We start from the raw sequence: 13,968 nt of genomic DNA, 5'->3' as shown, positions 1-13,968 counted from the left end.
GGCAAGCACTTTGTTCATCAAACCATCTCAGCAGCCCCAACATGACCTGATTCTTAAAGAAACGGTAGAGAGTTTTGTTTTTCCCAGGCTTATTATAAAAGTTTAAAATAGATGAGGGTTCTGTCCTTTTCATTTTGAAAGATAATTTGTAGATCTCATTGTTCAGATTTCTTCAAAGAGTATAAAAGGAACCAACTTCTCAAGTCTCAGAATGTCCTGAGTTACTAAGTGTTTTTAAGAACTATTAATAGCTTTCGACACATATTTTCTACTTCCAAGTTTAATTTTAAAGGCACTGTCTGATAACCTGGTCTGTTATACTGATTCACTTAAATTATGAACCCTCTTCCTGTTTGAAGAGATGAATGCAGATGACCATCCTAGGCAGGAGGTCTACTATGGCAGAAGTAGAGAAGGATGGATGAGGAGACCAGAAGAGATGGGGACAGAGAGTAGGCTCTGGCAACAATAGGCATGGATGGTCAGAATGGTCCCGCACAGCTTAGATCTGAGCTTAGGTCTGTGGAGGCCCTATGAGTCAGCTGGGAGACCCACTGCAAAGGAATTTTTCACCAGAGAAAACAGAGTCAAGGTCTCATTGATGAGAAGTGATGCCAAAATGTCACTGGGAGCTCATGAACCTGAATGAGACAGGATGTAAAGCCAGGATACCAGTAGTCATCCTATACGGGGCTTGTGGGCCAGCCAAGGCTTTCGATGCTCCATTCTGAGTGATTTGGGGAGCACTTAGAAGATATGAGCGGAAGGATTGTGATGTCAATTTTGAATTTAGAAGGAGACCCAGCCTGGTATATGGAAGCAGTCCCATGCATCAGGGAGAAGCACATTTCCACAGAGGGCATCAAAGTGTGCATTGTTCTCTGGTGTGATGTAGTGGTGGGTCTTTCTGGACAGCTCTCAGGCCCTTCAGGAAGGGAGATGGCAGGGACTTGAGTGTGCTTGAGCAGAGACCACTAAGAGCTGGATCAGATAGGAGAAGGGGGATGAATATTTACAACCCCAGCTTCGTGCAGCTCAGCTCATCATTCAGAGTATTGTAACGAAAAGGTTCAGGCATCCTCACATCTCGATTCTTTTCGGGAGAACACTGCCTTTTTGTCTCTGAGAATGTTGAAAAAAGCCTTCTAAAGCAAACCAAAGCAGGAGGAAGTAAAAATAAACCCTGAAAAGAGGCCCACTGGCCGGGGATAGAGGAGGAATTCGGAAATTGAAGAAACAAGGATAATTTTAGAAATATAGATTCATTTTAATAGGCTATGTCTTTGAATAGCTGTCTCCCAAATGTCACTCGGTCATTCAATATCCATTCTACAAAGCGGTATGGATGCTTGCAAGTGGGTTATTGTAGGAAGACTTCCCAGTGAACTTAGCGCATGATTCTGAACCTAGAAAATATATACATGCAAGAAATAGAGATAAGGAAAACTGCCTTTCTACTCAGGATATAAGAAATAATAAGCGTTGTGTTTGGAAATTGAACTGATTTCCAAACTTTGCTATAACTTGGTGTTATGTATTTTTGTCTCTTGCTTTAACAGTTTCTTTCCACAGCCAGCTAGCATGGCGGCTGTCCCACCATCCCTTCCTGCCTTCTGCTTCCGCTGGCCAACTCCCACCCCCTCATTAGTTCCTGCCTGAGTCATTGGAACAACAGGCTCTTTCTTTCCCTGCTTCTAGTCTATCTTTCTTTTCAAAAGTCCCCCAAAAGGTGCTTTTAATAAGCCTGATTTACCTAGAACTCACCACACCAGGTTGGCCTTGAACTCACAGAGCTCTGCCTACCTCTGCCTCCCAAGTGCTAAAATTAAAGACAGGCACCACCATACCTGGCCCTACACTTTACCCTTTTATTTAAGGCCATTGAGATTTCACATTTGTTGCTACCTTCTTTTCACTAACCCCTCCTTTGTCATCAGCCCTGAAAAATGCCTGCTTTGCCCTGAGTCTTCCAAGCTCGCCTTCTGCATATGCAAGGAGAGTTTCTTAATCTGTAGGAAGCTCTAGTTAGGACACCACCCCAATTCTCCTTCATGGTGTCTTTTAGTCTGCTTCAAGCATAAATTCCTCTGCTGAAGCCATTCCCGGCCTTCTAAGCCAGGACAAATTTGTTCTTTTAGTTTTTTGTTTTTTCTATTAATCCCTTTAGTTGGCATTCATGTATTCATAGTAATGGGTTTCACTGTTCTATTTTCTTTCTTTTATTAATATTTTATTTTATTTTTTAAATTCATTTTACATATGAACCACAGTTTCCCCTCCTTCCCCTTTTCCTCTTTCTTTCCTCTTCCTTCAACCCAGCTCCATCCATTCCTCAGAAAGGGTAAGGCGTCCCATGGGGAGTCAACAAAGTCTGGCACATTCAGTTGAGGCAGGACCAAGCCCACACCCCCCCACACACACCATCAAGCCTGAACAATGCATTTCACCATATGGAATGGATTTCAAAGAGCCAGCTCATGCACTATGAATATAGATCCTGATCCCACTGCCAGAGTAGGCTATAAAACTGTCACCCACATGCTGAGGGCCTGGTTTGGTCCCATGCAGGATCCCCAGCTGTTGGTCTAGAATCCGTAAACTCTTCCAAGTTTGGGTCAACTTGTCTCTGAGTTTCCCTGTCATGATCTTGACTCCCCTTGCACATGTAATTTTTCCTCCTTCTCTTTGAGTGGATTCCCACAGCTTGGCCTCGTCTTGGATTTGAATCTCTGCATCTGCTTCCATCAGTTACTGGGTGAAGAAGGTTCTATGATGACACTTAGGGCAGTCACCAATCTGATTACAGGGGAAGGCCAGTTTAGGCGTCCTCTTCACTGTTGCTAGGTTCTTGGTTTGAATCATCCTTGTGGGTTTCTGGGAACTTTCCTCGTGTCAGGTTTCTCCCTAACCCCACAATGGCTCCCTTTATCAAGATATCTCTTTCTTTGCTGTCCCACCTCATCCCTCCCCCGACTTGATCCTGTTCCCTCATGTCCTCATCCCCATCCTTTCCCATTTACTGCCCCCACCATCAGTTTGCCCAGGAGATCTCATCTATTTCCCCTTCCCGGAGTGATCCTGTGTCCCTCTTAGGGTCCTCCTTGTTAATCTATTCTGGTCTGGTTATCCTTTGCTTTACATCTAGTATCCACTTATGAGTGAGTACATACTGTGTTTGTCTTTCTGGGTCTGGGTTACCTCACTCAGAATGATTTTTTTTCTAGTTCCATCCATTTGCCTGCAAATTTCATGATTTTTTCAATCTGAGTAATATTGCATTGTGTAAATGTACCACATTTTCTTTATCTATTCTTCAGGTGAGGGACATCTAGGTTTTTTCCAGGTTCTGTCTATTATGAATAATGCTGCTATGAACATAGCTTAGTAAGTGTTCTTGTGGTATAGTTGAGGATCCTTTGGGTATATGGGTATTGCTGGGTGTTGAGGTAGATTGATTCCCAATTTTCTGAGAAACTACCATACTGATTTCCAAAGTGGCTGAGTAAGTTTGCACTCCCACCAGCAGAGGAGGGGTGTTCCCTTTACTCCACATCCTCTCCAAAATGAGCTGTCATCATGTTTTTGATCTTAGCCATTCTGACAAGTGTAAGATGATATCTTAGGGTTGTTTTGATTTGCATATACTTGATGACTAAGAATGTTGAGAAATTCCTTAAAAATTGAGATTTAAGAAATTTGAGATTTCAGCCATTTGAGGCTCTTCTGTTGATAATTATCTGTTTAGATCTGTAACCACCCCCCATATTGGATTATTTGGTATTTCGATGTCTAGTTTCTTGAGTTCTTTATAAATTTTGGAGATCAACCCCATATCAGATGTAGGGTTACTGAAGACCTTTTCCCATTCTGTAGGCTGTTATTTCACCGTTTTTACTGTGTACTTTGCTTTACAGAAGCTATTCAGCTTCAGGAGGTCTCATTTATTAATTGTTGCTCTCAGTGTTTGTGCTGCTAGTGTTGATTTAGAAAGTTGTCTCCTATGCCTCATTGTGGGATTTTCATACATGTATATCATTCTACTTTGTTCTTCTTCTGAATTCTCTCTGCATTTCTGGAACACTTCTTAAAATGCCTTTTCATGCTGTTACTGTAATTGACCTTGTACTTGGAACTTTGTATGTCTGTGTTATTTATATAATTACAACATTCATTTAAAAGTACATTTAAAATTTTTATGTGTATGTGTGGTTTCCTGAGTATGTGTATGCATACACATACTGAAGTACCTTATAGAGGTCATATGGGTGCTGGCAACCAAACCTGGGCTCTCTGTAAGAGTTGTTTAAACTCTCAACCTCTGAGCCATCTCTCTAGACCCCAGTTACCAAATTATTTAAGTCAAAAGCCCCATTCAATGTGTTTTTTGTTTATTGCTGATGTTTATAAGTGTCAAACTCATGTTTTAGCTCGAGTGCATGGATAGATGGAAAAGTAGGTGGCTATTATGGCCTCATGAATACTCTCTGAGAATATTTCCTTAGGCACCCATTTAGAAAGTTATGGGCCAGGCATGGTGGCGCACACCTTTAATCCCAGTACTTAGGAGGCAGAGGCAAGTGGATCTCTATGAGTTCAAGCCCAGCCTGGTCTTCAGAGTGAGTTCCAGGACAGCCAGAGCTACATAATAAAGAGACCCATTACCAAGAAAAAAAATTTTAAAAAGAGATTTAGTTGTATTTTTAATTATGTGTAGGTGGGTTTGTACACATAAGTCTTGTAGACTGGAAGAGGTCATCTGATCTTTTGGAACTAGAGTTATAAGAGGTTGTGAGCCACCTGATCTGAGTGTTGGGAACCAAAGTCCATTCCTCTGCAAGACCAATGCCTTCTCTTTCCTGCTGAGTCACTTCTCCACCATGGGGAAGGATGTTTCCTCCAGCACATGGAATGATCTCCCTCGTGCACCATTCTACACATCCCTTAAGAAGGATAATTTCATCTGACTCCCAGAAAACCATTTTAGTTTCACAGACAAGGAAACCAGGTTCCAAAGAAGTAAACCTGACTATATTTTAGGTAGAAATGTTCAGATGTTTATATTTTACCAAGAATATTGTTTCAGTCTAAGCACGGTGTCTCATACCTGTAATCCCAGCTCTCAGGTACAGAGGCAAGAGGACTCCAAGATTGAGGCCAACCTAGGCTACACAGAGAGATCATATCTCAGAAAAAACGAATCAGCAGAAGGATATTCCGTCATGTTGTATGGTTTGCTCCCATTGATGCTCCTGCCAGTTGGGTGGCTGATGACATAATGTTGTGTACCTGCTACCTGCTAGGTCTTGTTGAGGACACTGTCCTGCTTCTTTGATCACCAGTGTTATCAAGTAGTTTAAGAGGGACAGCAAATCAATAATTCAAACAATTGTATTCAAGTAGTGATAAATATTGTGAAGAAGATAAAACTGTGATGTGACCAGGAAAGTTGATGAGATTGGGGTAGCTGGGCTTGGGTTCTGAACACATTCTCCCCCCCCCCCAAAGGACTGTAGTGGTATAGTGGTATTCTCTTTAAAGTTTCCAGCAATAAAAATATCCTACAAAGAAAATAAGAAAATCTATTTTAATATTTGAAATTAGCATTTAGTATTTGAATTCAGTCATGTCAGTTAATTAAAACTATAATCATGTGACCAGTGAAATATCTCAGTAGGTAAAGGTGCTTGTCACCAAGCTTGATAACTTGAGCTTAATCCCAAAGACTCATATGGGAGGAAGATGGAGTCATTTTCCCCTGAGTGCTGCTCTCTAACCTCTTCGTGTGTGTGTGTGTGTGTGTGTGTGTGTCCACTTAGTCCCACAGAGACACAAATAGGTATGTGTAATAAGCAAAAGCTACAATCATTAATATGATTTCAATTTTCTCATTGAAAATATTTCCAACTCAAACATCTAGAAATGACTTAAATCACCTGCGGTCAACAATTCTCTCACTAAAGGAAGCCATGTTGTTTGGGATTGTCCATGCTCCATGGGTCTATCCCTTCTCTAGTAATTCTTTTCTATCCTGAAGTTAGCAGTTCTAGCCAGCAAGTTGCTGGAGATCCGAGGAAGCTCCTCAATAAGAGACCAAACTACTGTGCTGAGATTTTCTTTCAGAGAGCTGGTTCTCTGCTCCATCCTTCCCAGGCAGTAATTTATTATCAACTCTCTTTTGGGCACAGATGCAAGAAAAAAATGGAAGTGTAAAAATGACTAAAAACAGCCTGTTCTCAAGTAGCTCACCAAAAAAGACTTAGCAGTCAATCAGCACTAGCAATATAAGTTGTCAAATAAAATGTTATTCATCTAGTATGGTAGAAGAAGGCATATCAGGTATTATACCCTCACAGCCTGATGCTACTGGGGAGACTTCACACAGTACCAAGCATGTGAACTGGCTTTAAAGGAGCGAGGCTTTAGTCAGACAGAACTGGGGAGGAGAGAAGGGGACCTATACCCTGCCACCTTCATTTCCTTTGCTGTTTTGTGAGTATATGATAAAGACAGTTCGCAGAAGGCTAGGATTTTATGCCTGGTGTTGGCTACTGGCAGCTACAGAATCTTAGAAATAATAAACCACGTTTCATTATTTGGCACTATGTCATTTACAAAAAATAGTCCCAGATGGAATCTTCTGAAATGAACCCCAGTTCAATTTGTTCCACATGACTCACTTTCTAGTTCATTGATCTCCAGCATCTAACACCCTTGCTTTTTTTTCCCTCCTCATTTTTTCCACTTTCCCTAATTATTTTTATTTATTTCCTTTCTGCTTCATTAGTCACTTCCATTTTATTTTTATTTTTAAAATAAAGTCCAGGGCAGGGGAGATGGCTCTGTTGGTAAAATGCTTGGTTTGTTTACATAAAGGCCTGAGTCTGATCCTCAGAATCCATTTAAAAATCCCAGTGTAGCCGTGGTGGCACGTGCCTTTAATCTCAACACTTGGGACGCAGACAGGCAGGTGTCTGTGAGTTCAAAGCCAGCCTAGTCTACAAATTGAGTTCCAGGACAGGCTCGAAAGCTAAGAAGAACCATGTTCTGAAAAACAAACAAACAAACAAACAAAAAACCCAACAAAATAAAACAAAACAAAAATAAAAATCCTGGTGTGGCAATGTGTTTATAATCCTGGCACTGGGAAGGCAGAGATGGGATTATCCGAGGGACTCCTGGGCAGCCAGTCTATCCTCATTAGCTAGCTATAGCTCCAGGACAATGGCAGATCTTGTCCCTAAAAACAAGGTGGTCTGTGTTTCGGGGAAAGATACTAGAGGTCATCAGCCAGTGCCCACCAACACACACACACACACACACACACACACACACACACACACACACACATTGAAGAGAAAAAGATACGCAAAAAATCAATTCTACAAATGTTATGTAGTGTCTTGAGAACATGGACTAAGAACATTTTTGCTAAATAAAAACCAACAAGAAAATACACTTCACAGATATGACCGGCGCTTAGTTAAGAAGCCCCTCCCAAGTCCTTTAAGAAGAGTTTGGAGGATCAATAAATACAGGAAGTATAGCTCCTACTAAGTATACAGTCTTTTTCTCAAATATTACATTTTCTCTAACCCAATTAAAGCCCATGGCAGGAGTGACAGAACTCAGGCTCCGTCTCTGTAACAAAGGCAAGTTTCACCAGAATAATTCACAATAGGAGACTGTGCTAGGATTGGAGCAGCATGCGTGTTTTTGTTAACAGTTATTTCATAGATACGTCTAATGAATAAAATATCCCCGCATTTATTTGGATACTGTGGAGCCTGTATATTCTTCTCCTGGAGAAGAACAACTTACAGATCTTGGATCTCTTAGTTGTTAATTGATCTAGGTGACTTAAAGTGTCAAGCTATTTGACAGTTTGCTGAATGAAGTGTTTTCATGCCTGGGGTCATTTCCTATCTTACTAGGCATGTTAGTGTCATGCTAATATTCAAAGTAGGTTTGTTTCTGGGCTGAAGAGATGGATCCATGGCTAATATGTTTGCCATGAAAGTATGAAGAGAAGAGTTTAGATCCCAGATCTCGAGTAAATGCTGGGTGGCCCTGGTGACTTGCTTGTAATTCCAGCTTTAGAAGGTGGAGACTCGTTATGTAATGGGGACTGACTGAGAGATCCTGTCCCAAAGATAAGGTGGAGGAGTGATTGAAGTAATTCCCAACATCACCCTTGGGCTTCCAGGAGGAGTACATGTGGAAACACACATTACATGCATACACAACACATACATATGAAAATGGGATTCAGTAAATTTATTAATAATTTCACAGCCTATATTCACTGAGCATCCAAGAGACACATGTTAGTTAATTTCAGGTTTTCCCATTAAAAGTTCAGAACACAGGCCTTTAAAATTCATAGTGATGTATTGAGTTTGCACATAGGTAAGCATTCTGACTTGGGTTGCCATGTTTCTGAGGTTTTGAAGAGAATTCAAATGTTTTCTTCAGTTTTCTATTTTTAATAATCTCCGTCATGCCACTTTCCTAATCAAAGGATTAATCAAAAGGATGATGACATGAAATTGAACCATAATCTCCCTTCTTAGTCTTACACCATGGGAGATACAGGCTAACCCAGAGAACAATAAGTCTACATATTGGGATTTTTTTGATGAGTCATGTTAAAAATGGAAGACATTGCTAGATCTTTAATTTGATGTGAACTGCATTCAAAATCTTAAACTCAATAAATTCAGTAAGAGATGACAAGGTATCATTGTGCCATAAGCATTCTAAAACAATTACTCTAAGAGAGTCTTTAAATGGTTGGAGAGGTTTAAGTTTTTGAGTCAAAATTTTTGATATGGAGATTTTTCAGATCTTATTTGGCAAATTCAAAATTACCCAAATCCATTCTAGAGAATGGTCCCTGGTGGCTGCCATACAATAATAAGTATCATACATTTGCCCTTTGACATTTTTTTATTCCTATTCACTTTTTCAAATAATTCTGGGAGAATTTTAATAAAGACAAAGTGAAGAGAATGATGATTTATTCATAATGTTTCCCCTCCTCCTCTTCCTCCTGATTTTATTTGTGGAATACAGGTTGCACGGCGGGCATCGTCTTCTTCACCTAAATTGAGAGGATCCTCATGCTCTTTCTCCTCTCTGGAGACTACAGGAAAGGTACCCAGCCGGGTTTCTTCCTCGGGATCTAAAGAAAGACAGTCCTGGCTCGACATAGTCAACAACGCGCCTGCTGCTGAAGATGCGGGGCATCCCCTGACACTCACTGTACAGGTCCACACATCTTCCGAGGCAAGCAATTGCCTGGCCTCAGAGAACAGCTCCGTCACTGCAGAAAGTGGTTTTTTGAACTCTTTATCTAGTGACGACACTTCTTCCTTGAGCAACAATCAAAACCATCTGACAGTTCCAGACAGAGCTGCTGGCTCAAGAATGGTGGACAGAGGTAAACCAGGAAACTGCTTGCCCTTCTTTACATGGTGAATATGATATAAATTTGTAACTAAAATGTTTAAACAAGTGAACGGCGATTTGATAATTAGTTACATGGAGCTTAGCCTCCAGCTCCTTCTGTAGAGTTTGCCTGTGGCAGCTCCTCTTGCTAGGTCATAATTACCTGCTATGAGGTCAGTAACCAAATGCTTTAGACCAGTGGTTCTCAACCTCCCTAATGTTCCTATCCTATAATACAGTTTCGGATGTTGTGGAGATCTTAACCATAAAGTTTTTCCCGTTGCGACTTCACAACTGTAATTTTTCTGCTGTTATGAATCATAATGGAAACATCTTTGTTTTCCAGTGTCTTAGGAGACCCCTGTGAAAGGGTCCTTTGACCCACAAAGGGGTCATGACCCATGGGTTGAGAACCATTGCTTTAGACTGTTAGGCAGGTAGGTATGTGACCATAATGCAACACTTCTCCATCAATTTGAGAATGACCTCCTCCTTTTTTGTTGGATCCGTAGTCTGTGCTCTGTGGGTTTGTGGTAATTAACCAGGGATCTGTGGGATGGATTTATACTGCTTGGATATTGTTAAATGGGTTTAGAGCAGTCATTGCAGAGGGCCAATGAGTTGTTTCCTAAGGGTATCTGTGTGGCTAATAGAAGGTGAAATCTTCACATGCGTTTTGGAGGGCAGCACCTTAATACAGAGGAGGCAGCAGCTTTTATTCCTGGATAGAAACTTTCTCTTAACAAAGGAAATGGCTGTGTGTAGAAATCAATAATGTTTCTTTAAATATTCTGTGATAATGCTCATATTTGATTCACGACATTCATGACAAGTCTTTTCTAATTATGCATCATTCATTTTGGTGTAAAACAAGCTTACCTGGTATGTCCTTGAATTAGTGGAGAATGATGGATTTGCACCATAAATTTTCAGTGTACTGCTGAAAGTTAGCTTGCTAAATTCCAGCATGAACTTGCAGGAGTTGCCCAATGATATGAACAACAGCTCTTTCTCCCCTACTCTAAGGAGGGGGATTGTCCTTAAGTTCTCAACTTTGGGGGCTGGAGCAATGGCTCAGTAGTTTAGAGCACTTGTTGTTCTTTTGGGACAAGAGTTCAGTTCCTACCACCTATATTTGGTGGCTCACAATCACCTGCACCTCCAGCCCAAGGGGTCTTATATCCTCCCCTGGCATTCCTGCACATGCATGCACACACACACACACACACACACACACACACACAGATGAATAGATAATAAAATCCATTCTTTAATGAAGTATCCATTTTTCAGATATACTCTACTAATTTAATTTTTCAAAGACAATAATTTAGGCCAGGGATCATAGCTGTAGTCCAGGGTATAAGTGTGTGTGTATGTGTGTGTGTGTGTATTGTTTGAATATATGTGAATTTGAACATCCAGGCTAGTAGCTCATTCTCAAAGTCACCCCAGTTGTCTTTGCTCTCTAGATCTTTTTCTGTGGGTGCTTTACATTAAATAATATTTTATATTGATAACTCCAATCTTGGCCAACTACTCACTTTTCATTAGAAAACCTTCACTGAAGAATGAACTGATTGGCAAGCCAAACAATTTCTAGAGGTGAAAGAGTAGGTAGGATGGGTAAGAGAGAGGAAGCATTACCATTGAAGAAGAAGGCGGAGATGAGGATTGTTCTCTGAGGGATGGAAGGAATGTACTCCATCTGGCCACAAATACACGATGGGATGGTGTGCAAACAAAGTATTGGGCTTGATGGCTTCTCCCCAAGCTTATACAACTGATGCCAGCAGTATAAGTAAATGGGAGGTGTAAACATGAGTTAAAACATATTTTTTTTGAAATTATGAGCTGTTCAAAGTTAAGGTGACTTGTACCTGTGTGTCCTCATCATGTGAAGATGGCCATTTTCATTGAGAGTAGAGTGTGTATTATGTAGTGATAGTATTTTTGTTCTTGTGACAACACAAGGAATTTCCAAGTGTTGATCTTAAGTGACCTTCGGTTTGGTGCTTACAAGGTGCAGATATGGCCTTGCACATAGCCAAGAATAAATGGGCAGCACAAATTAGATTAAAGGTTTATTTGTTTGTTTTTAAAGGACATGAAGTTGGGAGGGTAGGGATGAGGATGTGGAGCTTCATAGAGCTGTGGAAGAGGAAGTGAACATGATCAAAGCATGGTAAAAAGGTCTCATAAAAATAAACAAATGAAAATAACTATAAAAAAGAAGATACTGATGCTAAGAATGGGGAAACCAAGCCAATTATTGTTTCCCCTTTAAGAACTTTCTTACTTATTTGATTAGAAAAAGAAGTTTAAAAAAGGGGGGGGGTTGACAAGATGGCTCAGCAGGTAAAGCTATATAAGCCTAAGAACCCAAGTTTAAGCCCCTGGCCAAACATAAAGGTAGAAGAAGAGAGTTGACTCTAAAAAGTTGTTCTTTTAATCCGCGCATATATGTGGCATATATGTGCACACCCACACCTCCTACGTATGCAATAATAGTAAATAAATAAGTTTAAAAAGAGGTAGAAATAGCCCTCTCCTCTTTGTGACAATAAAGACTTCCAAAACATCAGAGATGCTAAAATTCCATTTATGTTCTTTCCCAAGAGATAACCCTACAGACTGAGTTTCCCTTTAGTATTAACAAACAGAGTCACGAGAAGATGCTTGTGTTTCTCTTCCCTGCCTTAGTGCCATCCTGGGAATTCATGTGCTGAGAAATCCAGCTGGGAGCCAACAGCTCTTTTAATCTAAGAATAAAGAGACCTGGTAGTAATCAGTTTTGAATCACACACAGAATTACCAACAAAATCTAGGTGATTTTTCAAACAGCTTGATGGAAAGGTATTTCTCCTGGTAGAGAGGAAGAGAAAATGAAGGTATTTTTCCTTACTAGTTTGATGGCAGTTGCCATATGTTAGAGAATTCTTGCTGCTGATTTTCTCATACTGCTAGGGATTTGGTTTCATTCCCAGAAGAGCTGAACCACATCAAGTCGTCTCCATGGAAACGGCAGCCCAATCTTCCCTTGTGATTGCTGTGACTTGATGTTGAGTAATCAAATTGGGTGTTGCGCATGTATGTGTTTGCCCCTTGGAGAAGAAGGTAGCTTTTTTGTGTGACTTCGAAAAATTGTTGTTTTAACTTTCCAATGTGGGGAGAAATCTCTGAAATTCCAGTGTCCAAAATGCTATGCGGAGTAAAACGGTTTTTGATCAGGCTTGAAGTTTCAGTGTCATCCATGAGAGGAGTTAAAGTGTTTCAAGACCAAGATCTAGTCTCGAGACACATTTTCTGGGAAAGAGGCTTTTATCCTAGAAAAGAATCTTAAAGGTTAATAACTGAGTTCTGAAAAGAGCAGACAGCGTGTATTATAGCCTTTCTTTTATCTAGACAATGGAAGAAATATTTTGCAGTTGGTATGCAATTAAAACTGTGGTTGCTAGAATTTTATTCTGAATTCAGATATCCTTTTAGACACGTCTCTCTGTAGTGTAAGCCATTAGGGACAGGGGAGGGGATGTTAATGGCATGGGCTTGCCTTTCTCTACTGCAGCTTTCAGACTGCAGCGACTCTAGGGATTCTTCATCAAGCCGTTCAACAAAGCGTAGCTGGAGAAGAGGTGGTGGGGTTAATGGCATGCTCATCTCATCTCTGTTTTCCTATAGGCTCTTCCTTTCTTTGGGGGGTGACTTTCTGACCATTGCTGTGAAATGTAAGATTTACAAGTCAATTAAAAAGAAACTAAGTCTGCTGCTGAACTCAACTGAATTTAGCATTGCCATTATGATTATGAAGATGATTCTGACATGTACTCACGTACCAGCACAACTCGAAAGTGGAAAGATGAGTGTGCTAAAACTCCTTCACATCTAGTGGGGGGGGGGAGTGGGAGGATAAGACATGATTAACAAAAGAAAGCCAGGCAGAAAAGTGTCACAGAGGAGATATACAAGGCTTTACCAAAGTAGGTACAGAGAATACCATCCCACCTAAGGGAGTCCTGGGCATGGAGGTAGAACATGGGAAAGAAAGGTAGGAAGAAAATTGGGTCAATATTGAATGATGGGCAAGGCATCTTTATTCAACAGATAATACATTTGTAACCTCAGTTGAGGTTATGATACATAGGGACCTGTGGTTTCAAACACTTCTTTAGTCTTAGTACACAGGCTTTCATAAAATAAAGGGAAACCGGAACTAAGGGGTTTAGGAAGGCTCTGGGGTACTCAGGGTAAAGAAAGAGATTGGAAACAAAGGAGAGATGGAGGAGCCTGTGTCCTGCCTCATCTCAGTCACTGTGTGCTCGGAATTTCATTTAGTTCAGAGAGTATTTCCCAGCGATCTTATTTTGGAGTAGAATGAGAAATGATTTTAACGTGGTGATAAATATTTACTAATAGGAACATCTTGTATATGTGACAGTGGACTGTCATGGCTTAGATATCAGACATGGATGGCTGACTCACTGTGTCTTTCATTGCTCCCCATTAAGCACCAAAGATCTC

The 13,968-nt window shown here is 40.6% G+C and overlaps 1 protein-coding gene across 3 annotated transcripts in view; it reads left to right on the top strand.

Annotated features, from left to right (window-relative positions):
* The window catches only part of Ipcef1 (interaction protein for cytohesin exchange factors 1), a 70,930-nt gene that overhangs the window by 31,487 nt on the left and 25,475 nt on the right, over window positions 1-13,968 (top strand). For all 3 annotated transcript variants that reach the window (XM_041680214.1, XM_041680212.1, XM_041680213.1), the window contains exon 7: window positions 9,073-9,439. In XM_041680214.1, the coding sequence (XP_041536148.1) occupies window positions 9,073-9,439 (367 nt within the window). The remainder of the gene's footprint in view (window positions 1-9,072; window positions 9,440-13,968) is intronic.

The sequence above is a fragment of the Microtus oregoni genome, unplaced genomic scaffold, assembly GCF_018167655.1.
Source record: "Microtus oregoni isolate MIOR12 unplaced genomic scaffold, Mior012 000033F_ref0000390, whole genome shotgun sequence".
Classification (NCBI taxonomy): domain Eukaryota; kingdom Metazoa; phylum Chordata; class Mammalia; order Rodentia; family Cricetidae; genus Microtus; species Microtus oregoni.
Note: the sequence above shows the minus strand (reverse complement) of the source record. Positions and strands in the feature narration are given on the sequence as shown.